This window comes from Taeniopygia guttata, chromosome 13 (assembly GCF_048771995.1).
Source record: "Taeniopygia guttata chromosome 13, bTaeGut7.mat, whole genome shotgun sequence".
In the NCBI taxonomy this organism is placed as follows: domain Eukaryota; kingdom Metazoa; phylum Chordata; class Aves; order Passeriformes; family Estrildidae; genus Taeniopygia; species Taeniopygia guttata.
In genome coordinates this window covers 16,572,576-16,598,669 of record NC_133038.1, presented here as the reverse complement: position 1 = coordinate 16,598,669, position 26,094 = coordinate 16,572,576, and the positions used below count along the sequence as shown (strand labels likewise).

Below are 26,094 nucleotides of genomic sequence, written 5' to 3'. Positions count from 1 at the left end.
GACTAGCAAGAGCATGGTGGTGTTTTTCTACTGATGATGCTTGCAGTATTTTGTTTGATGGACTGTGGGGAAAGTCCATAGGCCCTGGGAACAAGTTGGTAACGGTGGCTGATGAAATCGCTATAAACTCACAGACATTTGGGCATTTCCAGGCACTTGTGTGCCACGTTTGTGTGGGGCAGCCGGCTCAAGGAGGATTTGTGGCTCCAGATTTTGGCTGCTTTCTGTGCCTCCATGAGGCTGGGAAAACGCAGCAGGAAAGGCATTCCCACCTTCCCCTGAGGAGAAGGGAGAGAAGCGAAAGAATAAAAATGGCTTTTTGAACCCATTTTGTAAATGGCGCTGAAGCCTCAGCACGTACTCGGAAAAGAGTCTAATCTGTCCCATTTCCTGATACAGAGCCTAAAATGCACACGCCTGAGCAGAAACACTAAAGAACAGGAGTGCTGTTCCACCAGTGTTCCATTATTCCCTCCGGCCGTGAGGCGAGGGCCCTGCGGTCCCGAGGGAGGCTGGGGGAGCCCCGGGGCTGCCCGCTAACGGGGAATGTCCGCATCCCCTCGGAGAGCCCCGGGGCGCCCGGAGATCCCCCTGTGAGCCCCGGGGTGCCCGGAGATCCCCCTGTGAGCCCCGGGGCACCCGGAGATCGCCCTGCGACCCCGGGCCCGTTCGCCCTCGCCGCCGCTGCCACAAGATGGCGGCCGCCCCGCCGGACTGCGCTTCCCGGCGTGCCCCGCGCAGCCGCGCGAAATGGCCGCCAGGTACCGTGCGGGACTACAGTTCCCGGCATGCCGCGCGCCCGGAGCGTGGAGGGGAAAGACTACGCGTCCCGGCGTGCAGCGCGCCGCCCCCCCGCCGATGCTGCGGCCTGCCGCCCGCCTGCCGCCGCCGCTTCCGGGGGAGAGGGGGCGGGGCCTGGCGTTGGCGGAAGTGACGTCAGGTCCGGCGGTGTGTGGCGGAGCGGGGCGGGCCGGGCCGAGCGCGGAGCGGGCGGAGCGGAGCGGGGCCGGTGGGTCCGGTGGGGTCCGGGCGGGTCACGGCGGAGCGGCGGCTCCTCTGCGCACCGCAGGTGAGAGGCGGGGGACGGCCCCAGGCACGCGCCGCCGGCCCCGCCGCGGGGGCTCGAGGGCGCCGCCCCCTCCCCTGAGGCGGCGCCGGGCCGCGGCCTCCACCCCCCGCGGCGGGGCCGCCCCTCGGTATTGTCTGCAGCGCCATCCGGGGCCTGCGGGGGCGGCGGGGCCGAACAAAGCGGGGCCCGGCTTACCGGCGCCTGGCTTACCGACAACAGCGGCTCCGGCGGCCGCCGAGGGCCCGTCCGTGCCGGGGCGCCGCTCCCGCAGCCCCCGCCGAGCCCCGCGCGGGAGGCGGCTGCGCTCGGTAACCTCCAGCGCGGCGCTCGTGGCCGATAGCGCCGGCGAACCGCGGGGATTTGATTAAGAAATCTGTTTGTTGGGCGGGTGTAATTATTAGACGGTTATAATCAGCTCGGGTGATAAGGGCCGTGTGCTAATCTCGATAGATAAGGAGGAGCTGGGCCGGCGCTGCCGACTCGCAGGAGGAATCACCGGGTGATAAACAACTCGCTGACTTCTGGCCGAGCTGCTCTAAAACGCCTTCCTTTAATCTTCAGCTCTCACTAAAACTATGTTATTTTTAAGTGCTTAAAGCAAATATCTTAATTTTTTTACTTAATTAGTCTCTTTTTTTCTGTGGCGGGTAAGGACCTGTGGTTGCTGCATGGAATTAGGCCTGACCTCACCTCCGGAGAAGGCAGCGGGTAATCTTCTTTCGTGACTGGATTTTAAATGCAGACTCTTCAGTCACAAAGCTCTGAATTTTAATGATGGTCAAGGGCTCTTCATGGCTGTAACTGCAGCAAAATTCAGGGAAATGGGTGGATTAATGGGCCTTAGTGATGTTCTGAAGTAACAATCTCCACACTGCATACAGAAAACAACTCAGGCTTAACTGAAAGCCTGTTGTTACAGGATTTTTTATTTCTGTCATCATTCCAAAGATACAAATCCTGATTTTTGTGTCTTTTCCTTATGCACTTGCAGTGTGCTTGCTCCACCACCCCCACTCCACACCAAAATCCCAGAGGAACTTGGGTCAGAACCTCACAATGTGTCACCGTGGCAAAATTCTCCCTGTTTTCTGTTCCTTAGCACTGCCAACGTTACATTTCCTCTTCTAGAGCGAGGAGCTTTGAACTCCTCTGCTTCCCACCTACTCCCAGATGGAAAATGGGTTATTTTTATTCCTAGCAGTAGTGTAGCCTGGCACTGGGGCTTGTTTCCTGCAGCAACCTGCTTAGATTGGGACTTCTTGCAAGACTGAAGTGGCATTTGGCTCTTCCCCTCAGTATTCCCTGACTGAAAAGGTTGTACCAGTACTGGTGAAATGAGACTGAGCTTGTCCTCACACGTGAGCACAGAAACCTGGTGTGTGTGTCTTCAGGTGGAGAAATGGGGAGGTTTATTTGTTCTGGAAGGTTTATTTGTTCTGTTGGAAGCTGCAGAAAATTAAATCAGGAGTGCTGTGAGTGAGGAACGGGCCTGAGGCTTCCTCAGTGTTCCTGCAGGATGAGTGTGGTCATGCCCTGTGGAAAAGGCATGAATGGACTGAGGGCTTCATCAGATAAACTTCAAATGTTCAGGCTGAGCCTGGGTCCTTGCAGATCATCCCCATCATCCTTGGGCAGTGGTGGACAAAGCTGCTTTGCTCCAAGCTGGACTTCCTCCCCCTCTCCTAAAGCTGGAGCTCCTGTCTGGTGGGAATGCTTCAGAAATGGGAAAGCTGGCCTGTGATTCAACAAATTACCCTTCCAAGCTTTTACACAAACCAGTAGGGTTGGTTTGTTGGGTTTGGGTTGGTTTTTTAAATTATTTTTACCGTTCTGGACCTGTGTACAGTCACCTTTGTGTAGAAGCTGCCTGAGTTCCTTGCTGCTGAGGCAGTTACTTTCAGGAAAACAATAATATCAAGACTAGCTCCACAAAAGATAAGGTGAAAACTTATGCCAGTAAAAGGTGGTGGGGGGGCCAGGCAGGGGAAGAAATTTGGTTTTTTGGGCTTTATTTCCTGTACTCCATCCCATGTGTTAGCTTGGGAACAACTGAAGTGGCTTAAAGCAATTTCAGGCTTGAATTGGGGTAATAAAACACAAGGTCCTTTCCTGTTTTATGTAAATGTTGCCAGTAATCCTCAGCAAGTTTGTTTGAAAGAACATCAAAAAGAACCTGTTTTCCCTTGGTGGGATGTGCAGTGGAATCTGCTCCTTCCCAGGGAGCTGCAGTGACTTCCAAGCTGGGGTTTGCCTTTGATTGAGAAACAAATCAAAGGATTGTGGAACAGAGCAAGCCAGGCAGGTTTCTTCTTCTGTGTGCTTTTCTTAATTGGTCACTCAGATGTGGCACGTTTTTAGCTGGTATTATCAAGAGTTTTGAACCAAAACTTGCATTAATTCCCTAGATAACAGGACCAACTGGAATGCAAAGAGAAAATGTGGGGTGCTGCCTGATAAGCCCTTGTACTCAGTAACAACAAGACTGTATTTTGATGCCCTCCTCTCTGAAGAAGTCATTTTTTGATATGCAGACAATGAAGTTTTGTTTATAAAATAAAAATATTTCCACTGCTGCAACTTTCATTGTGAATTTTAACATGAGAAAAACATTCAAATTTTGTTTGAGTCATGGATTTTTTGGTCAGGTGGGGTTTTTTTAGGTTTTTTTTTAAGACATTGCCTCATTTTGCATGCTGTTTAAAGAAAAGTGATACTTCCAGTATTAGTATCCAACAAATACTGAGCTTTTCCAGTGTTGATCTGTGTATTTGGGCATGGTACAGAAGGGCAGCAATGTTGTGTCACCTCAGAGCACACAGATTTCCAGGTGACCCTGTGCAGGGTCAGTTCCTCGTGGTTTCTGCTCCCTGCAAGGTTTCCCAGCAGGAAAGGGCTGTGAAACCTGGCTCATGCCATCACATACAACACTTAAAAGTGCTTTGGAAAACAAATTCTCCTTTTGAGTGTTTAAATATTTTCCTACTGGCAAGGTCGTGTGCTTCCTGTTTTTTCCTGTCACTTTTCATTGGCCGTGGTGCTTGGCTTCGGTGAGGTTCAGTTTGGGAAATGAATTTGTGCCTGGAATCCGCACACAATGGTGCTTGTGGTGCTGTTCCTTGTGATCTCAGAGCTGTGCTGCAGTCAGGGCAAGGCCTCCAGCAGCGGGTGCAGCCCCATTCCCGTGGGCAGGGAATGGGAATGTGCAGGTGTTAACTGCTGCCCTCCTCAGTTGCAGGTTTGGGATTGGAGTGGCAGCCATGAAGGACCCGAGTCGCAGCAGTACCAGCCCCAGCATCATCAGCGAGGATGTGATCATCAACGGGCACTCCCACGAGGATGACAACCCCTTTGCTGAGTACATGTGGATGGAGAACGAGGAGGAGTTTAACAGGCAGGCAAGTCATTCCCTGCGTGCAGTGGCCCCTGTCTGTCCTGGGTCACTGCCCAGCTGAAGGGACAGAGCTGGGCTCCACCACTGACTAATCCCTTGCTCTGGCACTAAATGCTGATCTTCTGTAGCCCTGGTGGAAAACACAGGAAGTGCAGCACATCCTAATGCATCCATAAATTCCCTGCTTCTGCAGGAGGGAGAGGGAGTTGACACAAGTCCGTGGCACTTGGGAAGGGCTGCCCTGGAGGCATTCATGTGTGGACATGCTGAGTGCCCCGGTGCTGAGCTGGGGAATTCCAGGTGCACACCTGCCTTGGGAACTGCACTGCTGCTCCCCAGGGTGCTGGGTGACAGCTGCTCATTTTAATACTTGAATCTTACAGCTCCCTTCTCAGGTGGAAAGGAAACCTTACCTTCCTCTGCCACCTTGCCTTTGTCACCCTTTTCTTTCCTGCTCTGGAGACTGGGAACAGCCTACCTCTTTCCACACCCCTTTCCCATTCCCAGCTTGCTCTGTGCTCTCCAGAGCTGCTGCCTGTGCTCCAGCAGCTGTGGCTGTGCTGGGTGCTGAACTACCAGCATGGGCTCCTCAGGGTGCCAGCAGCTCAGAGCTCATTCTGAGTCAAGTTTGCTCACAACACCTCCATTCTCTCTCCTCTCGTGCATTGGTTCCTGTTTGGTGGTTTTTTTTCTCCCAGGAACTGTCCCACAGTTACCATACAGGGTGTGTAGTTCTCTGGGAAGGAGCTGAGTTGTGCCATGATTTTTCAGGCACAGATTCCATTGTCAGCAGAGAAAAGGTGGGAGTGTGGGGGGTGAAGGGTCTTGTTCAGACAGACACACTTGGGGCAGCCTGGTCACCTGCTGCTGCAGACACGGCCCTCTGGGAGCCTCAGCGAGTTAGACTGGAGCTGGAAAATAAAAGCAGGCAGTCCTAATCCAGCTATTTGTGGAGTTAAATGTTATTTAGTACTGCTGGAGCTGCCATGTAGGCACCTGTAGAGGTACAGACCTGTAACCAAGCCCCTGGAGCTGGGCACCTCCTGGAGGTGCCACCCAGACTGGAGTGCTGCTGGGGAATCACTGAGTCAGCCTTCAGCGCCTCTGGAGTGCCTGGGCGGGTGCTCGGAGCACGTGGGGATGAGTCCCTGTTCCTCAGAGCACCCGGTGAGCTCGTGGGTGTGTTTGCCCCAAGGCCAAGGACCCAGAGTGCACAGCGGTCCTGATAATCGGGTGTTAATGTATTTAATTTGGTGTTTGTGGTAACTGAATTTCCACTCCAGGATTGATGAGGTGTTTGATTTCAGAGCGAAGGGTAGATGGGAAAACTTGTTTCCACTGAGTGAACTTCTAAACCTGTCCTGAATCAGTTTTCCATTCCCTTATGTCTGGGCAAGTCCTCCACATTAGCTTCTGTTTCCCTGCGTTCCCCTCTTAAACACTCTGATGCAGGACATGGAAAATTTGTAAGATGAACTTGCTCCAAAGCTTGTTTACTGAACAACCAAGGAAAACTGCTTTAATCTCTGCACTGTGTGTCAGTTCTGCCTGGGTTGGTTTGTCCTGCTCCCAGGACAGCAGGGCATTCCTCCCAGCTGCTAGGATCAGGTGGGCTTCCCCAGGAGAGCACAGAGGGTGAGCACACACGGGCAGTGAGGAGAGGCTGCTTGTTCCAGGTGACAGGCAGGGCTTATTTTTTCCCCAGGAGTCCCACAGGACACTTTCCTGGGGAGTGTTCCCTGGCTCTGTGTGTGTTGGCACAGCTCCCTTCCTCATACTTGCAGTGAGCTCAGTCCAGACTAGTTGGTACAGCTGAAATTTTTGCTTGGGACCTACATTTTCCTTCTCCTTTAGGTCATAACAAGCTGCAAACAAAACAGCTGGGGCTTGGGGGTTTTCCTGCCTCTTCCTTCCAGCTGCAGCCCAATCCCTTGGACAAAGCACTGATGTCCTTGCAGCATGGACGTGGGGCTGGGGTGCTGCTGGACAGTTGGGGAGGTCAGCTGGGTGCACACACCCGGGAATAAGCCCCCCTCGAGCTCACAACAGATCTGTTGCTGAAGCAGTTTCTTCTCATTGCACAGATTGAAGAGGAGTTGTGGGAAGAAGAATTTATCGAGCGCTGTTTCCAGGAGATGCTGGAAGAGGAGGAGGAGCACGAATGGTTTATTCCAGCCCGTGATCTCCCACAAACAATGGATCAAATCCAGGACCAGTTCAATGACCTTGTTATCAGTGACAGCTCATCGCTGGAGGATCTGGTGGTAAGCTCAGCTTCTCATTCTATTTCTGAAGCTCAAGTCTTTGTGCAGGGCTGGGGTTTGCTGCTGCTTATTGTAAGAGAAAGTTCTTTGCAGCAGGAAGGAGCCTGGTAAAGCCTGCCTGGCTGTGCAGGGTAGCTGGGAAGGAGGTGTCTTCATGGGATGAAGGCAGATGCCCAGTGACCTATTTGGTGGCTTTCTTCATATCCACGTGGAGCTTTTCCCATGGCACAGCTCCAGGAGTGGGTGGGATGTTCTGAAAGAAGGACACTGAGTGGAGCCAGGGCTGGGAAAGGGTCACTGGGCATCTGCCAGCACTGACACATTGGGCTGGTCTGAGCCCTGTCCCAGGGTTCGGTTGGGATTGGGAGAACCTCAGCAGATCCCTGGGGCAATTCTAGGGAGGGGGAAAGCAGCTAAACTGTAATTATTTCCCTGTTTTTGCCATGTGACTTCTGTGCAAAGCTCAACCCAAAGGAAAGGGCTGTGTGTGCTTATTTTCCCTCTCAGAATTTCCCACAGTTCCTCGTACAGAGCACAGACCCCACACCATCCTGTCACACAGCTGCTCTGAGATTCAGACCCTGACTTTCCCAAGCTGAAACAGCTGCAGGCAGCAGTTTCAGCCTCAGTGAAGATCAGAAAAACCTAATCCTCCATTTCTTTGTGATAAAGAGCTCCTTTTGAAGGTGCTGGTGCCTACCTCGAACTGCAGGGCATGGAGCAGCAGCAGCTTGCCAAGGGACAGGACAGGGGAGTCACAGACAGAGACATGTAAAAAATCAACACAGTGCTCATACACAAGAAATTCCCAGAAGTGGCTGAAGTTCCTGGAACAAGTCACCTCTTGCTTAAATAAGCAAAATTTAAACACCTCATGGCATGTTTTAACAGCTCAACTTTAGAAAAGGCTATTTCAGCATGAGGGGACGCTGCTGTGTTTGGTGCATGCCTGTGGTTTTCTGCTTATTCCCTGAGCCCTAATCCAGCTGAAACTTCAGGTGGTGCTAAGGAAGGTTGGATAACTCAGGGAGTAGCAGAGAGGAACAGGCTTTTCTGGGGATCATAGACTGCTGCTAAGTATAAGAAGCCTATTGTATACCTGATTGTTACTCTAAATCCATAAACTTTTGCCTCTCATTGTCTTCAGCTTGAAAATGGAAGCAGAAAATAACTATTCACCTCAATTTCTGTTCTTCCCTTCCTCAGGTCAAGAGTAATCTGAATCCAAACGCAAAGGAGTTTGTTCCTGGGGTGAAGTACTTAAACATTTGAGTAGACTGGGCCCTCTTTTGGTGGATGTAGCACAATTTCCACACTGTGAAGCCAGTATTAGAAGATTTAATTGTAAAAGCTCTCTCTTCTTGTCACTGTGTTACACTTATGCATTGCCAAAGTTTTGTTAGTCTTGCATGCTCAATAAAAGTGCTGAGACTGTTATTAAGTAAATCTGTCAAAAGTTTAATGAAAACATAATTGGGCCCTGGCTCTGTGCGAAGGAGGCAGTGAGGTAAGAAGCACCAGTCAAGTTGAGACAAAGTACCACTTTAATAAAACCTTCTGCAGACTCTGACTTTTTAAACAGGACTTGGAATTTGCGGTGAATGGTCTGTTTTTAACTAAAGATGTGTTAACTGGTGCTAGCTTGCACCTGATAATGCCTTAACTTCCAAGTGAAAGTGAGGAGATCTGATTGTTATGCAAATTAGCTAACTTTCCTTTGAGGTATCAGTGTTGTTACTAATGTTAATTTCCCCCCTTACAAAACATCACGATCCTGGGAAGCAGCGTGAGCTTAACCCAAATCTCACAGACCTGTACAGAGTCGTAGATCTCAGCTCCTGAACTAACATCCAGGCGATTGGGAGGAAGCAGTTCCCTGTCCTTTGCAGTGTGTGATCACGTTAGAAACCTTCCCTTCTCTGCTGTTCAGGGAGGTGTGAGATCCATCCCAGTTCCTGCCATCCCACACAGCACTGCCTATGGAACCCTTAGCATCCGACTTCCCCACAGCTGGATTTAACCAGGCAAACCCCAGCATTAGTGATTTGAGTGGTGCTTTTCCCTTGCTTTGTTTAATCATCACTACACAATAGTCTACAGCACAACAACTTTTTGGGATTTTTTTTTTTTTTGGTTTTTTGGTTGTTGGTTTTTTTTTTTTCTTTTAATAAAGCTAGAACAGTTTTGGCTTCTTAAACTTCATATTTGGGTAGGTTAAGCTGCCATACGTGTTCAGTGTGAATAGTGTTTAAGTTGAAAATATTGTAAAAAAATTATATTTTTTCAAAAATATTTAAAAAAATAAATAATAGTAGAAATGATGTGGTGGCTGTCTCATAACTGGGCATGTGGCACGGGAACTCACTTGGCAGCGTGTGGAGGACAGGGCTGGCACTGTGCAACCGATGGATCCTGGCTGGAGCTGGACTCTCCATGGAATCACTGCTCTGGGTTGGAAGAGACTTCAGAGAGCCCTGTCCAGCCTGGCCTTGGATGCTTCCAGGGATGGGAATTTACTCCTCTCCTCCCTCTCCATGCTCTCCCAGCATTTTCCCAGGTTGTTCCCAGCCTGGCCCTGCTGGAAGCCCTGGGAGCAGCTGAGGGCTCTCAGAAGCTGCTGCCCGGCGCTCGGCACAGGAGTCCCAGAGCTGCTCCAGCCCCATCCACTCTCACGGAATGACTATCCTGAGTCTGACCCACAAGGATCAAGCCCAGACCCTGCTCAGGACAGCCCAGCCTCGCTGTTAGTATCTCTTTTTAAACTCGATTAAACGAAGGGGCCCAGCTGGAGCTGCAGCTCTGCAGGATGGGCAGGGGGAGGTGGGGCCTTCCCGCAGGGATTGCCCTGCAGCAGAACCACCTCGCTGTGTCAGGAGAGCCTCTCCCAACCCCTTCTGCTGCTGTTCTGCAAAATGATAGAATTACCCCAGCTCCATGCTGGGCACTGCCTTCCCTTCCTGTGCACAGAGCTGGTAAAACTTCTCCAGGATTTCCACTGACCTGGGGAGAGTTTAGACTCGAGCTCCTAAATAAAAAGGTCAGCAAACAGCTGTGGGAGTTCCACCAGCGAGTCCTGCGTGGCTGCAGCTTGTCCACAGCATGGCCACTGTCACCTCGGCGTGGTGGCAGCTGAGGGCAGCAGCCAGGAGCTGCTCTCCTGGAGCTGGGCTTATCCCTGCCCGTGCTGCTCTCCTGGAGCTGGGCTTATCCCTCTCCTGCATCCCTGACTGTGCTGCTCTCCTGGAGCTGGGCTTATCCCTCTCCTGCATCCCGTAGCTCTGGGATGCTCACTGGGGAGGAGCTGCCGCTGCCCATGGCAGCCCTGCTGGGTTTGGGGTGTGACTGCAGCAGAGGAGGTGGCACCCAGCGCTCAGCAGCACTGGCACTGCCCCCAGGCTTCTCTCAGTCCTGCTCCAGCCCCAGCGGCTGGGCTGGGGGACAAGGAAATGGGAGGGGACCCAGCTGGCCAGAGAGGTGTCATGGACTGACACCATGCTGGGCACCAGGGCCAGGACAGCAGCCAAGGAGGGGGCTCAGAGCCTGGCTGGTGCTCGTGGGAGGTGGGGACTGATTGTATTTGCATCCCTTGGGGTTTATTTTTTCCCCCTCATCTTCACTTTTAACAGATTTTATCACTTCTCTCCCTGCTCAGGCTTGGGAGTGAGTGTGTGACGGTGCCACCTCGGGCTGTGGCGGGGTTGTGCAATGTTGCCTCAGCTCAACTTTGGTGATAAATCCAGGCCAAGGACTGGCCTGACCCTGCTGTGTTGGGGGTCAGCCACCTCTGTGCCCGCAGCTGAGAGCACCTCGGTGGCCTGGGGCAGTGTCACCAGCACAGCCAGGACAGAGCCAGGGCTCCAGAGCTCCCGGGGCAGGAGGGGTGTGCTTAGGGCTTGTGCTGAGCTGCCTCCCCACAGCACCGGGTTCAGGCAGAGCCCACCTGGAAGAAATCCAGCGTGTCTCCGTGCCTGGCAGCCCAGGAGGAGCACGGTCAAAGGTGCTGAGGCCTTTGCGGTGCACAAAGGACGAGGGAACGGTGCAGGAGGCAGCACAGACACTGGCGGGGCACGTGCACTTGAATATTTTACCATATTTAATGTATTGTTTTAAGTTAGGCATCCTAAGGCTGGTTTGGACACTGCCCGACGCAGAGCCTGTGCCAGCTGCTGTGTCACCGTGCCGGAGCCGAGGGCACAGCGTGACAATCCGCGTTCCCGGGTGGGAGCTGGTGGCCCCGGGCTTGGCTGGCTCCGGTGTGGCCCCAGCAAGCGCTGGGCTTGTCTCAGCCAGCTGAAGCTCCGGGTGCAGCACGGCAGCGGTGGCGGTCCCCAGGCTGTACCCCGGAGCTCGGGGTGTCCTCCAAGAGCAGCGTTGTGTTTCCCGAGCCGAGCACCGGCAGCCTCGGCCTCGGTGGGCGCTGCCGAGCCCCGACGGTCCCCCGGGAGCTCGGCCCGGCTCCTCCGGCGCTGGGGCGGCACCTCCCGGGACTCCCCCGGCTCAGACCTTGGTGCACACCGAGCCCCGGTCCGCGCCCTCCGGGCCCTCCGCGGCCGCCTTGCCGCTGCCCCGCGACCTGAACCCGGTGAACACCGGGCACACGGGCACGTTCCTGAGCCAGCGGCTCCTCCGCACCGCGCCCATGCCCAAGGGGAAGTCGTAGCTCCTCAGGCTGGCGCTGCTCGTGCTGTCCGAGTGCGCTCCTGCCTTCCACTGCACCAGCCCCCGCTCCTCCTGCGTCCCTGCGGGTGTCCAGTGTCACCCCGGCCCTGCCATCCCCTCCGGCAGCTCTAAATCAACAGGAATCTGCCCCAGCCCCGCTGCTTCCCCTCCCCTCCCGTGTGCTGCGGTTACCCGGGATGGTGTTGTCCAGGACGAAGGCGATGGTCCCCCCGACGAACATCTCCGTGGTCAGCAGCACCGTCAGGATCTGGTCCAGCTCGGGGACACCTGCGACAGCGTGGCACGGAGCCGGGGGAGCTGTGAGGAGCCGGATTTCCCCGCTGCTCCCCCGGGTGGAGATCTGCCCTCCTCTCTCCCCAAACTCCCCAAACTGCGGCTCTTCCTGGCGGGCGGTACCTGTGTTAATGGCCCCGGGGTGGGAATCCAGGTAGTTTGGCAGCGTCAGCCCGAAAAACATCGCAAAGCCCAGCACGAAGAGGTTTCGGGAGGAGTTCATATCGACGAACTGCAGGTTGGAGAGGCCGACGGCCGTGATCATTCCTGCCGGCAGAGACGCGGCGATGCAGCGGAGGGGCCCGCGCTGGGCCGGGCATCGGGGGCTGCCCCAAACCAGCCCTGCACCTCGGGCTCACCAGCCCAGCGGCTCCGGGGACGTGGCCCAGGGCTGCCTTTGGGGCAGGCAGTTACCGAATAAGGTGCAGAACATCCCGCCGAGCACGGGGTCGGGCAGGGAGGCGAAGAGCGCCGTGAATTTGCCGATGGTGCCCAGCAGGAGCATGATCCCGGCGCCGTACTGGATCACCCTCCTGCTCCCCACCTGCGCAGAGACATGGGCAGGTGACGGTGCCTGCGCCCCCCGGCCCAGTCGGGACCCTCCCCGGCCCCGGTACCTTGGTGATGCCCAGCACGCCGATGTTTGGGCTGGAGGACGTGGAGCCATTGCCGGTTCCCAAGAGCCCCGCGATGATGCAGGAGATGCCCTCGGTGAAAATGCCCCTGGGGAGCAACACGGTCCGGCTGTGCCCATCCCACTCTCCGGTAGCATCCCTGACCGGTGTCCGGGGATGCCGCGGTGCGGGTGAGCTGCCGTGGAGGGGGGAACGGGCGGCTGTACCTGTTAATGGCGTGCACAGGGGGCGGGGGCGCTCCTGCCAGCCGGGCACAGGAGTAGTAGTCCCCGATGGACTCGATGATGCCCGCCAGCGTGGCACTGAACATGCCCAGCACGGCTGCTGAGGTCACCGTGGGCAGCCCCCACTGGCCTGCCCGGGGGCAGAGCAGGTCAGTGTTGGGGACAGCCCAGGAGTCCCCAGCCGCTGCTCACCGGTGCCACTTTGGGCCCCCCCGGGTGTTCCCCGGTGATGCTGCAGCAGGTCCCCACATCCCCCAGGGGTATCAGGGCACCCAGGGCTGCTGGGCACTCACAGGGGTAGGGGACACGGAACCAGGGTGCCACGGACAGGATCTCCCCGCGGGCGTCCGTCCTGGCCTTGTAGCCGTACTCCTCGGGCCGGCTGGGGAACACTCCGGTGCGGGTCAGCACGTAGCAGATCAGCCACACCAGCATGATGGCCAGGATGATCTGCGGGCACACACCGGCACCCTCCCGCACCGCTCCCGAGCCCACGGGGGGGTAAACGGGGCAATTCGGGGCCACCCCAGGATGCTCTCAGCCAGTCCCTACCGGGAACATCTTGAAGATCTGGATGCGGAGCAGGACAAAGCCGTGGCCCCGCCGGTAGCCGGGTAGGCAGATGGAGACCTGCCGCAGGTACTGGGCAAACAGGACAATCAGGAAGATGGTCCTGGGGAGAAAGACAGACGGGATCCCTCTGGTGCCTCAGGTTTTGGCTTTTCTATTTTTCACATTCTGTGCTGCTTTAGTGTGCGGTTCTGAGCTTCATATTATGGGATGGTGAGCTCTCTTCACAAACTAGAGAGACAAAACAATTCCTTCTCTAGCTGGGGATGATGGACAAATGATCCAAATCTCAGGCCCAAGAGTACAAGCAACATGGGCTGAAGAGAGAAAAACAAGGAGGATGGGACTTTACATCCTGAAGCTGTAATTGGACAATTAACCCAAATACGCAAATGGCCCATTACTTATAAAAGTGAGAGACCCCATGAGCGGTTGTCCATTCTGTGATCATTTTGGTTCATCTTGGGTGCAGCCCTGGCTGGGCTCTTGTGCTGCCCAAGGTGGATCCATTGATGCTTTTTAATAAACCCTTACTTTATTATTTAATTCCATCCTAGTCTCTGTTCTAGGTCAGCCTTCACAAGGCATCACCTGGTGCCCCTGCCATCCTCCTGGCCCTGTGCTGTACAACCCCGCCCTCCTGTCCCCCGTGTCCCCCGTGTCCCCATGCCATACAGCACAGAGATGCCCCAGTGGGAGCCAGCCCGGTCACCAGCCGCCTGGAACACGGAGAGTCCGATGAGGGACACGGTGGGGGTGACGGTCAGCGGCCCGATGTAGCTGAGCAGGGCCCCGGGGAGCCCCAGCAGCCCGATGACCACTTCCACCAGGCTGGACACTATGATGGCCCCCTGGATCTGCAGGGCATGGAGAGGGCATCAGCAGCCTGCCAGGGAGTCGGGGCGCATGGGGTGGCGGCAGGGTGGTGGCAGGGTGGTGGCAGGGTGTACCTCTCGCATGCGGGGCTGCCAGATGTGGGACGTGTTGAGCGGCAGCGACCAGTTGCCGTAGATCTGCTCTGGGGATGAAGGGCAGTGAGGTGGTCCTGGGGGGCGGGGAGCAGCCAGACACCCCCTGCACCCCCCTGCCCTCACCTTCAGGTGGGCATCGCCACTTCTCCAGGGCCAGGATGGACTTGGCGGGGACAAGGAAGGCCAGAGCGCTGGCCTGGAAGAGCGGCAGCCTGCGGGGACAGAGGGATGGCAGCGCCCGGGCCTGGGGCTGGGCAGGGGGCCCGCGGGGCCGCGGCTCTACCTGATGCCCACGGTGGTCTGGATGAGGGTGGTGATGCCCACGCAGGTGAAGATGGTGCCAATGAGGTAACTGACGGTGAGCTGGTCCTTGCCCACGCACAGGCTCTCGGCCAGCAGGAAGGGCACGGCGATGGTGCCGCTGAAGCAGGTCAGGTAGTGCTGGGGGGCGAGGGGGGCTCAGCGGGGCTGGGGGTGCCCCACACTGCGGGGAACGGGGATTTGGGGTCTGACACTTTCCAGGCTGTACCTGGAAGCCGAGCAGGATGCAGAGGTACCAGGGGGGCACGTCCTCAATCCTGTAGAGCATGTCCACCTCTGGCCGGGGGGGCCTGGTGCCCGTGCCAGGGTCCTGCTGTGGGGACACAGCTCAGCCTGTCTCACCGTGGGGCTGCGTGCAGGGATGGGCACCCCACCCTGCCCCATGGGAGCCCCTGTGCCCGCAGGGATGGGAGGGGTCCCGGCTGGCTGCCCTCCATTCGGAGGTGTGTCACAGATGGATTTGGGGTGCGGAGCTGCCCGCGGGGTGCCCCGGTACTCACCCTGCCCGCCGCAGGCAGCTCCTTCCCAGGGGTGTGCAGGGAGCCCGCGGGGGCCAGAGCCAAGTTCCCATTCTGGCGGTGGGGACGAGGCGGGAGCTGGGTCAGTGTGGACCCAACTGTCCCACGGGAGAGGGGCTGGGCTCTGCCCTGAGGGATGCGGGTGACACCGGGCCATGGCCCAGCGTGTTTCCTGTCAGTCCCACCCCGTGCCCGCTCTGACCCTCAGGAGGGGTCTGGGCTCCCAAACCCACCGATCCCTACAGTGGCATTTTGTTCCTGGAAAGTCTGGACGGGGATCCTCCCTGCAGGTGATGGGAAAGGTGGCACAGCCAGTCCCAGCCGCAGCATTCCAGCGTGTCCCCTTGGTCCCGCCATTCACCACAGTCCCCAGGCTCACCCTGGCCCTTGCCAGCCCCAGCAGGGCATCCTGACCCTGAGCTGGGCTCAGTGTCCCTGGCCACCACCTCCCTCCCCACCGCCCTGGGATGACACCGAGGAAGGGATGGGGATGGGGACAGGGCGTCTGCATTCACCTGGGGCTGAGCCAGGTCTCCCGAGCGGGTCCCCATCCTCCGACGCGTGCCCGGCGGCGCTGTCCCCGCTCGGGGGGTTTTATGGCCGTGGGAAGGACTTTAGTCCCCGGCCGGGCGGTGGCGGGGACAGGGGGAGGGCGGCCATTGGTTGGGGGTTGTGAAACCGGCGAGCGCAGCCCCGGCACGGATCAGCCATTAACTGCTTTAATTGGGGCGGCACCCGCCCGGAGCAGCGCGGGGTGAAACATTAGAGCCCGCGGGTTACAGAGTAATTCCCGGCTCGCCCGGACGGAGTCCGCGCTGCTGCTGGCACGGCCGGGCCGGGCCTCGAGCGACAGCGGCGACATCGGTGACAGGCGACAGCGGGAAGGCGCCCACCTCCCGGCACGTGTCGCCTCCCGCTGGGGACGAAGTCGGCTCCGAAGGTCACCGGGGCATTAAGCATTAACCACGCCGGGCTACAGCTCGTTCTGCAGCGCCTTGCGGGGCTCCGGGCGCTGCTGGCGGCCGGCGCACGGTCCCTTGTCGCCGTGGCACAGCAGCTCCCGCAGCGCTGCCGGGCCCCGCCGGTGCGCACCGTAGATCCGCGCCTCGCCCCGCTCGCCCACGTAGCCGTGGCACAGCTTGGAGAGCCTGCGAGGGGCCCTGCTGGTCACCCGGCGGCGAGGGGACGGTCCCCTGCACCGCCATCCCCCACTCACCTGCCCGGCCACGGTCCCCCCGACACCAGCACGCTCAGGGGCTGCTGCGTCCGCAGCCCCGGCCCCGACAGCCGCTTCTCGCCGTCCTGCTCCAGCACCCCGTAACTGCGGGGAGAGGGCGAGCGGAGGCAAAATGGTCCCTGGGGACACCGCTGTCCCTGGGGACACCCCCGGGGCACTCTGTCCTTGGGGACATTCTGACCCCTGGGGACTCGCCTGTAGCTGGGATCACCCTGATCCCCGGAGACACCCCCATCGCACGGACACCCTGCTCACCTCTCCCAGTCCTGTGAGCAGCTCCTCTCCAGCACCTCTGTGTAGTCCGACTCCTTCAGAGCCTTCTTGCCCACCTTCCCTTCTGCCTTGCGCAGCTGCTCCTCAATCTGGGGTGAGAAAAGGCAGAATCCGGGCAGTGAGAGCGGCAGCCTGTCCGTGACCATGCTCCCGAGTGGGGCTGAGCTCTGCACCCCCTTCTGGGTCAGAGGGTTCATGAAGAGCCCCAAAAGGCTTTTTTTAGGTGCTGATGGGGAATATCCATCAGGGCCGTGCCCCAGAGGAGCAGCAGCATCTCCTCAGGCAGAAGCCTCTCCACAGGAGCATTTTGGGGTGGCGTGTCCCCGGTCCCCACCTGGAAGGCGATGGCGTGGCAGGCGTCACAGCGCAGGGATTGGGGCATGTGGGGCGAGAGCAGCTCCTCGGGGCTGAGCTGGGGCGCGGGGATGGAGCGGGACGGGGCGGCGGGGGGGTCCCCGCAGGTGTCCTCGGCCCCTGTCCCCCCCAGCAGGGTCAGCACCAGCCACGCTGCCACCGCTGCCCGCATCCTGCCGTGCTCCGAAAGTGCGGGGCGGGCTATAAACCCCCGGGGCGGGCTATAAACCCCCGGGCCGGGCTATAAACCCCCGGGCCGGGCTATAAACCCCCCGGGACTGGCGAGCGGCGCTGAGGTGCAGCCAGCACACACCTGCATCCGGCTGGGGCAGCCCCTCCGACCCGGGTGTCGCGGCAGGAAGGGGGCTGTGCATGGGGTGTCCCCGACCGAGCACCCCCTCTCCAGGAGGTTTTTGCTGTAACTCAATCCTGTAACTCAGCCTGATCCCTTCTCCTCAACCTCAGTCCTTCCTGGGATGGTGTGGACCTACAGGGGCTGGAGCTGGATGAGGATTTGGGGTTCAGATCATGGATTTAGGGTTAAGGACTGGGGTTTGGGGCTCATGGTTGTGGTTGGGGCTCACAGTTGTGGTTTGGCGCTGAGGGCTGAGGTTTGGGGTTTAGGGCTCACTGATGGCTGCAGCGTCCCCTCCTGCTCCTCGGGACTGGGATTTCTCTGGTGGACACTCCAAGACAGACAGAAGGAATGCAGGTCCAAGTTCCTCAGCCCCTCGCCACCCTTTACAGACCACACAAGCACAGGATGAATAAGGAGATTTAAAGCTGTTTCAGCATTTTTATTACTATTTTGGGGTGTCTGTGCTTCAGCCGTGGCTGGGGGTGACCAGGCCATCACCCTGCTGTGCGAACCAGCCTGGGTCATCCTTGGGATGGGGGGAAGCAGGGCCTCTCTGGTCCCTTTGCTGGCCGGGGCCCACATTTCATTTCCCCTTAGGGCTGCCAGGTGCTCACACCGGAAAATACCCTTTTTGACCCCGTTTCCATGAGAAGCCAGTGAAGTCCAACCGGTGCCCGCTACCCCTCGGCGCTCTGCCAGCTCAGCCGTGGCCGGGGGGGATCTCCCGTGCCAGGGTGATGCTGACCTCGGGCTAAGCCGTGCCAAGGGAAGGGACATCCATCCCCGTCACATGCGGAGCAGCGAGCCCTCGGGCGCGGCAGGGCTGGCGCGGGCCGGGGGCTGCTCGGGGCCGGGGCTGGCCCGCATGCCCGTGGGGATGTAGTAGGGGCTCTCCAGGTAGCCGCAGTCAGGACCCCCGGCCGGGGACGGCTCCTCGCCCTTGGGAGCGGAGCCGGGGGTCCCGGCAGGCGGCAGCGAGGGGTGCGGCGGAGACGGGGCGGAGGGCGGCGGCGCCGGGAGCCCCGGGAAGCCGCCGTAGGGTGAGTAGGGGGGACCATAGACCCCCGGGGCCATGACCAGCGGGTTGAAAGGCGCCTGGTAGAGCCCGGTGTGCGATGCCACCGGTGGGACCAGCACCTCCAGGTACTGCCCGGTCTCGGGGTCGTAGAGCGTTTTCATCTGGGGCTGCCGCGGCGGCTCCACGTAGTAGCACTTGCCGCTGCTGGGATCCACGAGCATCCTCCGCTGGGCGGGCACGGCGGAGGAGAAGGGCTTGGGGGGGCTTTGCCTGCTCCTCCCACTCGGCGAGGGGCCATCGGTCCCCCTGAGGAAATGAGGAGCATCCTCCGGGTGGGGCTGGGCTGGGGGCCCCACAGCAGCCGAGCCCTCGGGGGGTCGGGGCAGGGGGGGCTCAGGGCTGGGCTTGCTCCAGGGCACTTCCCCACCAGGAAGGGGATAGGCACCGGTTCCCAGCGGAGCGCTGGCTGGGTGGGGGACAAAAGGGGATCCAAAGAAAGAGCTGGCCATGTTGGAGACTGATGGATGCCCAAGGGAAGTGGGGATTCGGTTGCTGACCAAGGGGGACCCAAAGGATGAGCTGCACGGGTTGGGGATCAAGGAGTTCCCAAAGGATGCACTGGATGAACTGGGGACCAAAGGGGACCCGAATGGTGCACTAGATGGATTGGGGATCAAGGGGTTCCCAAAGGATGCACTGGATGGACTGGGGACTAAGGAGGACCCAAAAGCCATGCTGGATGGATTTGGCATCAGTGGGGACCCAAAGGATGCACTGGATGGATTGGGGATCAAGGGGTTCCCAAACGATGCACTGGATGCATTTGGGACCAAAGAGGACCCAAAGGACATGCTGGACGGATTGGGGACCAGGGGGTTCCCAAAGGACATGCTGGATGGATTTGGGATCAAGGGGTTCCCAAAGGATGCACTGGATGGATTTGGGACCAGGGGGTTCCCAAAGGATGCACTGGATGGATTGGGGATCAGGGGGTTCCCAAAGGACATGCTGGATGGATTGGGGGTCAAGGGGTTCCCAAAAGATGCACTGGATGGATTGGGGACCAGGGGGTTCCCAAAGGATGCACTGGATGGATTGGGGACCAGGGGGTTCCCAAAGGATGCACTGGATGGATTGGGGACCAGGGCGTTCCCAAAGGATGTGCTGCACATGTTTGGGACCAGAGGGGCCCCAAAAGACTTGTTGGAATTGGAAACTAAGGGGGTCCCAAATGATGTGCTGGCCAGGCTGGAGGTTGATGGGAAGCCAAAGGATGAGCTGGTCACGTTGGTGACCATGGAGGTCCCAAAAGAGGCACTGGCTGGGTTGGGGACCGAGGACAGCTTTGGCATCAGCGTGGATTTGGGGGCTCTCTCGGGGATTGCCAAGTAGTTGGAGTTCTCTGCCGGGGCAGCAGGCGGGTAGGGCTCGGTAGCCGCCGGCCACTGCGGCGAGCGCTCCCAGGTCTCCCTCTGCTCCGGCAGCCGCCCGGGGAGGCCTTCGCTGCTGTCCCCGGCTCGGAGCGGGGCGGCGGGGCCGGTGCCACCGGCAGAGAGCCCGTTACCCACCGACACCCTCCGGCCGGGCTGCGGCTGCCTCCGCTCGTTGGCACCGGGCTCTGCCGCGCTGCTGCCGCCCGGGGCTGCGGCTCGGGGGTCCCGGCTGTCCCCGCTGCTCGGCCGCTGCCCCGGCGGCTCCGGCCCCTCGGCAGCGGGCAGCGCTCTGCCGCCGCCACGGCCGCGCAGCTCCTTCTCCTCCGCGGGACTCGCGGGTGGCGGCGGCAGCAGAACGGTCTTCTCCGCCCGCAGCACCGCGCTGCTCGGGCCCGGGCAGCTCTCCGCGGCCGCGGGGCCCGGCCGGCCCACCAGGACGTGCAGATGGGTCTCCACGTGCGGCACCCGCTCGGTCCGCGGCGGCAACCGGAGCTCGCTCCGCTCCCGGCGCGGGGGCGACACCGGCGGCTCCTCCGTGGGGGCCGCGCCCCTCCGCGTGGCCTGGACCCTGGTGATGTTGATGGGGGAGCTGTGCGGGGGCTTCGCGGGCCCCTCGGGGCACGCCGGGGCCGGTTCCCGGCCGGGGGCTGCCGGCACCTCCTCAGCCGCCGGCTCCCGGCGGACCGAGGTGCAGTGGATGACCAGAGGGGCGGCTGGCGGCGGCTCCCCGCTGCTCGCCGCTGCCACGGTGCCGCGGGAGGCACCGGCAGTCCCGAACTTCAGGCTGTAGCTGCTCTTCACCAGCTTGCGCACATCCCGGGGCTGCGGGACGCGCCCCTTCCCCTTCTCCTCCGGCTTGGGGGGCGCAGCTGGCGGGGACCCCCGCGGGACCGGGATGGTGCCGGGGCTGGGCGGCCGGCGGGGCGCTGCCGGTGGCTTCTGTGGGTGGCTCTGCGGCAGCGTCCTCGCCTCCTGCGCCCGGGAGGATGCGAAGGGGCGGCGCGGCGGAGTGGCGGGGAGCGCCCGGCTCTCGGCTTTGAATGGGAGGCCTTGGGAATGGATGGGGCCGATGGCTCGCTCCTTCAAGCTGGGCCACGGCCTCGGCGCCCTCGCAAACCGGGGGGCGACATCCAGCACCTTCCCCACCCCGGGCTGGGCTTCGAACAAGGCGCGGGCTCGCTGGTAGCAGATCCGCTCCGACGCGTGCTCCTCCGCGGCCGCGGGCAGCCAGCGGCCCTCCAGCACCTCCTGGTACTTCATCCTCTGGTTGAGCTCGTTGAAAGTCTTCCTCAGGTTGCAGACAGTCTCCCTCGTCGCCTCGCTGAGCACCACGCCCTTGGTGGGATGCGTGGTGGTGGCGGTGCTCCCCGCGGCCGCCGTGGCCACCGGCATCCCGCCGCTCCGCAGGTCCTCGGCCGAGAAGCTGCAGTCGGAGCGGGACAGCGAGCTGGACTTGCCCTCCAGACCATCCCCCAGCAGGTCGGTGCCGGCGGAAGACGGCCCCGAGGAGGTCGAGCTGCCCCGCAGCCCCTTCTGCTCCATCTTGATGCGCTGCTCGTACTGCATCTTCTTGGCCAGGACGTTTTTCACCAGGCTCGAGGCCGCCCTGGTCCTGTCGGTGCCGGCCTCCAGGGACGCCGCCTTCATGAACTGCTGGTAGTTGAGCCTGAAATCCTCTCCGACGGCTCTGCCCTTGCTGGGGGGCTCCTTCCTGGCAGGGGGCTGGGGCGCTGGGCCATCCCCGCGGGGGCCAAAGCCCGTCTCCTTCCTCTCCTTCCTCTTCAGCAGGATCTGGCGTTTGGGCACCGTCCTCTTCTTGCCGTGTCCCTTCCTCGCCTCGGTCTCCAGCTCCACGTCCACGCACTCGAACTGCTCCTTGCCCAGCAGCTCCCCGTCCACGCCGGTGGGGAAAGGCCATCCCGCCCGGCCGTGCAGAGCTGTCACCGCGCCCCGGGGCTCCCCGGCACCCACCGGCCACCGCCGCGGCCGCCCGCCGTCCTCCGACAGCGAATTGGAGAGGCTGGAGGAGGTGTGGGAGCTGCACATATCGAGGCGAGCTCCGGGGAGCCCCGAGAGGCTGCGGAAAGCCCTGGCCGTCAGCGCCTGCACCTCGCCGTCCACCTCGTCCGAGTCGCTGGGAGCTCCGGGGAGCATCGCCCCGGGCTGCCGGGGCACGGCCGGTTCCCCCGCGGCCGGCACAGGCTGCCGGTCCCCACCGAGGGGACCCATCCTGCCCCCCTGGCCCGGCGCTGGGCTATTCTTAGCCGCGCTGGACAGCTGAGCCCGCTGCGGGCGGGCGAGGGGGACGGGCGGCGGGGCCGTGCCGGGGGCCCCCGCCGGAGCCCAGCGGCCCGGGGCAGCCCGGCCCGGCGATCCCTCCTCGTCCAGGAACTCCAGGCAGTCCTTGAAGGTCTCCGTGCCGTCCGAGCACAGGGCGGAGTGGTAGGAGGACACGGAGGAGCTCGACATGCTCTTGGTGAGGTCGTCGCGGGGCAGCCCCGGGAGGTGTCCGTCCTCCTCCTCCTCCTCCTCCGCGGAGCGCCGACCGTCCCCGGCCGTGCGGGGACCCTCGGCCCCGGGGCAGGGCAGCTCGGCGGGGGACAGCAGCACCGGGTCCCTCTTCCCGCGGGGCATGGTGGCAGGGAGGAACCCTGCTCGGGGCTGGGGCCGCTCGACCTTGTGGCTCCCTCGCCGTCCCGGTGGCTGGACCCGGCGGCGGCACAGGGCGAGCCCCGGATCACATGGACTCGGGCAGCGCCAGCCGGGACAGCCGATGCCAAGCGCATTGCAGGGATGCCACCGCCGCCCCCAGCCTCGGGGACCTGCCCCAGGCTCATCCCTGCTCCTCATCCAAACCGCAGGACAGGTCCCAGAGCATCCCATACAGCTCCCGGGTGTGTGACCCCATGGAACGGCCCGACCTGCAGACCCCTCTGGGGATGTCCTATCCCTGGTGCTGAGGGCACGGCAGGATCTCGAGCTGCAGCTCTTTCCCCACCCCGGATCCCTTCCCAGTGCTGCTGCCCACCCCGCCACAGCAATGGTGTGCCCACGCTGGGCTTTCCCCTAAACTCACCCTACCCCAAGCAGGAGCTCCCCACAGCCAATCCAAGCAGGAGCAAACTCAAGGCTTGGGATCAGCCTGGGCATGGAGCACCCCAGGGATTCACCAAAGGACTGCAACCATGTGTCTTTTTTGGGGACACCCCAAGCTAGTGGTGGGATGGCACGAGGGTCTCTGCATCTTGCCCACCCCAAGTGCTGCTGGTGCAGCCCAGTCCCAGCATTTGGGGGAATTTTTGCTATGAAACAGCAGCAGGTGCTCCCCAGCACTGCCAATCCCAGAGCAACCCGATGCCCACGTCCTCTGGGTTCATGCAGGAACTAAATTTAAACCTTGGCAAGGAGGAGAGGAAAACTTCCCGCAGAGCTGGGCTGGCACTTAACCCTTCACTGCTGAGCTGGGCTGGGTGTGCAGGTAGCATTTGTGCCCACAGGGATTGCAGGGGACCTGCCATGGGCAGTGCTCACTGGTGTGGTGGCCTTGTGCAAGAAGGAGTGTGTATGTGGGATTTCAAACCCCCAAATCCCTTTCTTCACGGTCAGGCACAGGCACAGACTGCCAGGGCAGTGCTGGAGTTGCCATCCCTGGCCCCGGTTCTCCACAGAGCTCCAGGGGCCATCCCACCTCCCACTGCACTCCCAGTGGGTGTCGGGAAGCGGATGGACAGAGGGTGGACAGCGGATGGACACCACGGCCGGGTGTCCGGTGCTGCTCCCCTGCCACCCTCGCAGCCTCCGGTGCTGTTGTGTCACCTGTCACAGCTGTTGTCACTGTGACCATTGTGGTTTTAGCAGGACCTGGGTGACCTGGGTCAGAGCAGCAGCAGCAGCAAGGTCTGTGCTGAGCACAAGTGTTGGAGTGAGGCAGGGGAAAGGCTGGGAGAGCTGGGGGTGCTCACCTGGAGAAGGCTCCAGGGAGCTCAGAGCCCCTGCCAGGGCCTACAGGGGTTCCAGGAGAGCTGGAGAGGGACTGGGGACAAGGGACAGGACACAGGGAATGGCTTCATACTAATACAGGGCAGAGTTAGGTGGGATATTGGGAAGGAATTGTCCCCTGTGAGGGTGGGCAGGCCCTGGCACAGAGTGCCCAGAGCAGCTGTGGCTGTCCCTGGATCACTGGCAGTGCCCAAGGCCAGGTTGGACAGGGCTTGGAGCAGCCTGGGATGGTGGAAGGTGTCCCTGCCATGTCAGGGGGTGGCCTTTGGGGTTCTTTCCAACCCACACCAGTCTGTGATTCTGGGATCCCAAAGATGCTGTGAACACCTCTGGGGGTGCAGTGGGAGCAGCAGAACTGGCCAGGCATTGCTGTTGCTGCCCAGGCTGCAGCCCCAGGCTGCCACCAAGCCAGGCCACGCTGCAGCCCCTGCACCCCCTCCTGCTGCTCCCGGGTTTGGCCCTTGCTGTGGGGGCCATGGGGAGACCCCTGGGCTCCTCCTGCCATATGAAACCCAACCTGCAGCTCCCAGCACCCAGAGCAGGCTGGGCTGTGCCTGTGGGGCACAAACACGTTACAGAACAGTGGGTGGACCCCGGCTGAGCCAGACTTGCTAATTAAACACTGATTTATGTTTAAGCCAGCATGATATTGCCTGCAGCCTCACCAATGCATTTGCTGATTAACCTGCATTTTGTGCCAGCTCGGTGCGTGCTCACCCCAGTGCTGGCAAGCCTGGCACGGGTAGCGAGGAGGAGGAGGAGGAGGAAGGCTGCTGGTGGCTGCTGAAAGCAGGTTGTGCCTCTCCCACGCTGGAGGTACTTTTTGCAGCTCTGGAGGAGCAGGAAAGACGGGCTCAGCTTGGCAGGGGCTGTCAGAGCCGCCGCGGGTCCAGGAGGGATCTGGGCACCGGGACGCGGCAGCCCCTTGGGCACTGGGACACCCCAGGGTGCTGTGTGACATCCCCGTGCTCCCAGCCCTGTCCCGTTCCAAGCCCTGTCCCGCTCCCAGCCCCTGCCCTGTTCCCAGCCCTGCCCCGTTCCCATTCCCAGCTCCGTTCCAAGCTCCGTTCGCAGGCCCCTGCCCCATTCCCAGTTCCGTTCCCAGCTCCCTCTTCCTGCCCTTCCCGTTTCGCTCCCTGCTCCGTTTCCGTTCCCAGCACATGTCTCGTTCCAAGTCCCATTCCCAGTCCTCGGTCCCGTTCCAAATCCTGTGCCCCGTTTTCGGATCCTGTTCCCAATCCCGGTTCCCGTTCCCGTGTCCGGTTCCCGTGTCCGGTTCCCGTGTCCCGTTACCAATCCCGGGTCCCGTTCCCATCCCGTGTCCCGTTCCCAATCCCGTGTCCCGTTCCCATCCCGGGTCCTGTTCCCGATCCCAAATCCCGATCCCGGGTCCCGTTCCCATCCCGAGCCCCGTTCCCATCCCGGATCCCGTTCCCGTATCCCGTTCTCAGTCCCGGTTCCCGTGTCCCCTGTCCCGTATCCCGTTCCCAATCCCGGGTCCCGTTCCCGATCCCAAATCCCGATCCCGGGTCCCGTTCCCATCCCGGGTCCCGTTCCCGATCCCAAATCCCGATCCCGGTTCCCGTGTCCCGTTCCCGGGTCCTGTTCCCATCCCGGGTCCCGTTCCCAATCCCGGTTCCCGTGTCCCGTTCCCGGGTCCCGTTCCCAATCCCGGGTCCCGTTCCCGATCCCAAATCCCGATCCCGGGTCCCGTTCCCGATCCCAAATCCCGATCCCGGGTCCCGTTCCCGATCCCAAATCCCGATCCCGGGTCCCGTTCCTAATCCCGTGCCCCGTTCCCGATCCCGTGTCCCGTTCCCAAATCCCGATCCCGTGTCCCGTTCCCAAACCCCGATCCCGTATCCCGTTCCCATCCCGTGTCCCGTTCCCGTGTCCCGTTCCCGATCCCAAATCCCGATCCCGGGTCCCGTTCCCGTATCCCGTTCCCATCCCGGGTCCCGTTCCCGATCCCAAACCCCGATCCCGAATCCCGTTCCCGATCCCAAATCCCGATCCCGGGTCCCGTTCCCAATCCCGGATCCTGTGTCCCGTTTCCGGGTCCCGTTCCCAATCCCGGGTCCCGTGTCCCGTGTCCCGTTCCTGTATCCCGTTCCCATCCCGGGTCCCGTTCCCAATCCCGGTTCCTGTGTCCCGTTCCCATCCCGGGTCCCGTTCCCGTTCCCAAATCCCGATCCGGGTCCCGTTCCCGCCGGGCCCCGCGTCACGCGCAGACCCCGCCCCTGCAGCGAAGGCGGGAACGCAGGCCCCGCCCACACCGAGTCCCGGCCCCTCACACACGGGTGAGGGCTCGGTCCCCGATCCCGGTCCCAGCTCCGATCCCGATCCCAGCCCCGATCCCGATCCCGGTCCCAGCCCCGATCCCGATCCCAGCCCCGATCCCAATCCCATGTCCCGCACCCCGCGGCAATAGCCGCCGCCTCCTCCTCCCAGGGCCCGTCCCCGCCATCCCCCGCAATCCTCCCGGCGCCAGGCTCGGACCACCACG

At 60.8% G+C, this 26,094-nt stretch overlaps 4 protein-coding genes across 14 annotated transcripts; 1 reads left to right on the top strand and 3 right to left on the bottom strand.

The window, feature by feature from the left end:
• Window positions 1-911: 911 nt before the first annotated feature.
• On the top strand, window positions 912-9,045 carry PAIP2 (poly(A) binding protein interacting protein 2). 7 transcript variants are annotated; one of them, XM_030283857.4, is made up of 4 exons: window positions 912-1,069; window positions 4,299-4,464; window positions 6,545-6,724; window positions 7,931-9,045. In XM_030283857.4, exons 2-4 carry the CDS (start codon window positions 4,327-4,329, stop codon window positions 7,994-7,996), a joined length of 384 nt encoding a protein of 127 aa, XP_030139717.1. In that variant the 5' UTR covers window positions 912-1,069; window positions 4,299-4,326; the 3' UTR covers window positions 7,997-9,045. The 7 variants fall into 7 exon arrangements, with proteins under 7 accessions (XP_030139717.1, XP_030139718.1, XP_072791349.1 ...); XM_030283858.4 differs by having other exon boundaries at window positions 917-940; XM_072935248.1 differs by having other exon boundaries at window positions 926-940; window positions 4,305-4,464.
• A 2,038-nt stretch (window positions 9,046-11,083) lies between these two features.
• Window positions 11,084-15,539, bottom strand: SLC23A1 (solute carrier family 23 member 1). Of its 5 annotated transcripts, none has more exons than XM_041718972.2 (15): window positions 15,432-15,523; window positions 14,899-14,970; window positions 14,607-14,711; window positions 14,361-14,518; window positions 14,201-14,289; window positions 14,057-14,124; window positions 13,782-13,963; window positions 13,089-13,209; window positions 12,830-12,986; window positions 12,519-12,666; window positions 12,295-12,400; window positions 12,092-12,221; window positions 11,801-11,944; window positions 11,576-11,671; window positions 11,084-11,463 (listed from the first exon to the last, which is right to left on the bottom strand). In XM_041718972.2, exons 1-15 carry the CDS (start codon window positions 15,465-15,467, stop codon window positions 11,222-11,224), a joined length of 1,854 nt encoding a protein of 617 aa, XP_041574906.2. In that variant the 5' UTR covers window positions 15,468-15,523; the 3' UTR covers window positions 11,084-11,221. The 5 variants fall into 5 exon arrangements, with proteins under 5 accessions (XP_041574906.2, XP_030139998.4, XP_072791465.1 ...); XM_030284138.4 differs by having other exon boundaries at window positions 14,607-14,708; XM_072935364.1 differs by lacking the exon at window positions 14,899-14,970 and having other exon boundaries at window positions 14,607-14,708; window positions 15,432-15,539.
• An 82-nt stretch (window positions 15,540-15,621) lies between these two features.
• MZB1 (marginal zone B and B1 cell specific protein) lies at window positions 15,622-17,010 on the bottom strand. Its single transcript, XM_030284140.4, has 4 exons — window positions 16,761-17,010; window positions 16,409-16,515; window positions 16,133-16,237; window positions 15,622-16,064 (listed from the first exon to the last, which is right to left on the bottom strand). Exons 1-4 carry the CDS (start codon window positions 16,950-16,952, stop codon window positions 15,890-15,892), a joined length of 579 nt encoding a protein of 192 aa, XP_030140000.4. The 5' UTR covers window positions 16,953-17,010; the 3' UTR covers window positions 15,622-15,889.
• Window positions 17,011-17,548: 538 nt separating this feature from the next.
• On the bottom strand, window positions 17,549-22,319 carry PROB1 (proline rich basic protein 1). The gene has a single exon (XM_032750902.3). It carries the CDS (start codon window positions 22,221-22,223, stop codon window positions 17,925-17,927), a length of 4,299 nt encoding a protein of 1,432 aa, XP_032606793.3. The 5' UTR covers window positions 22,224-22,319; the 3' UTR covers window positions 17,549-17,924.
• Window positions 22,320-26,094: the final 3,775 nt, after the last annotated feature.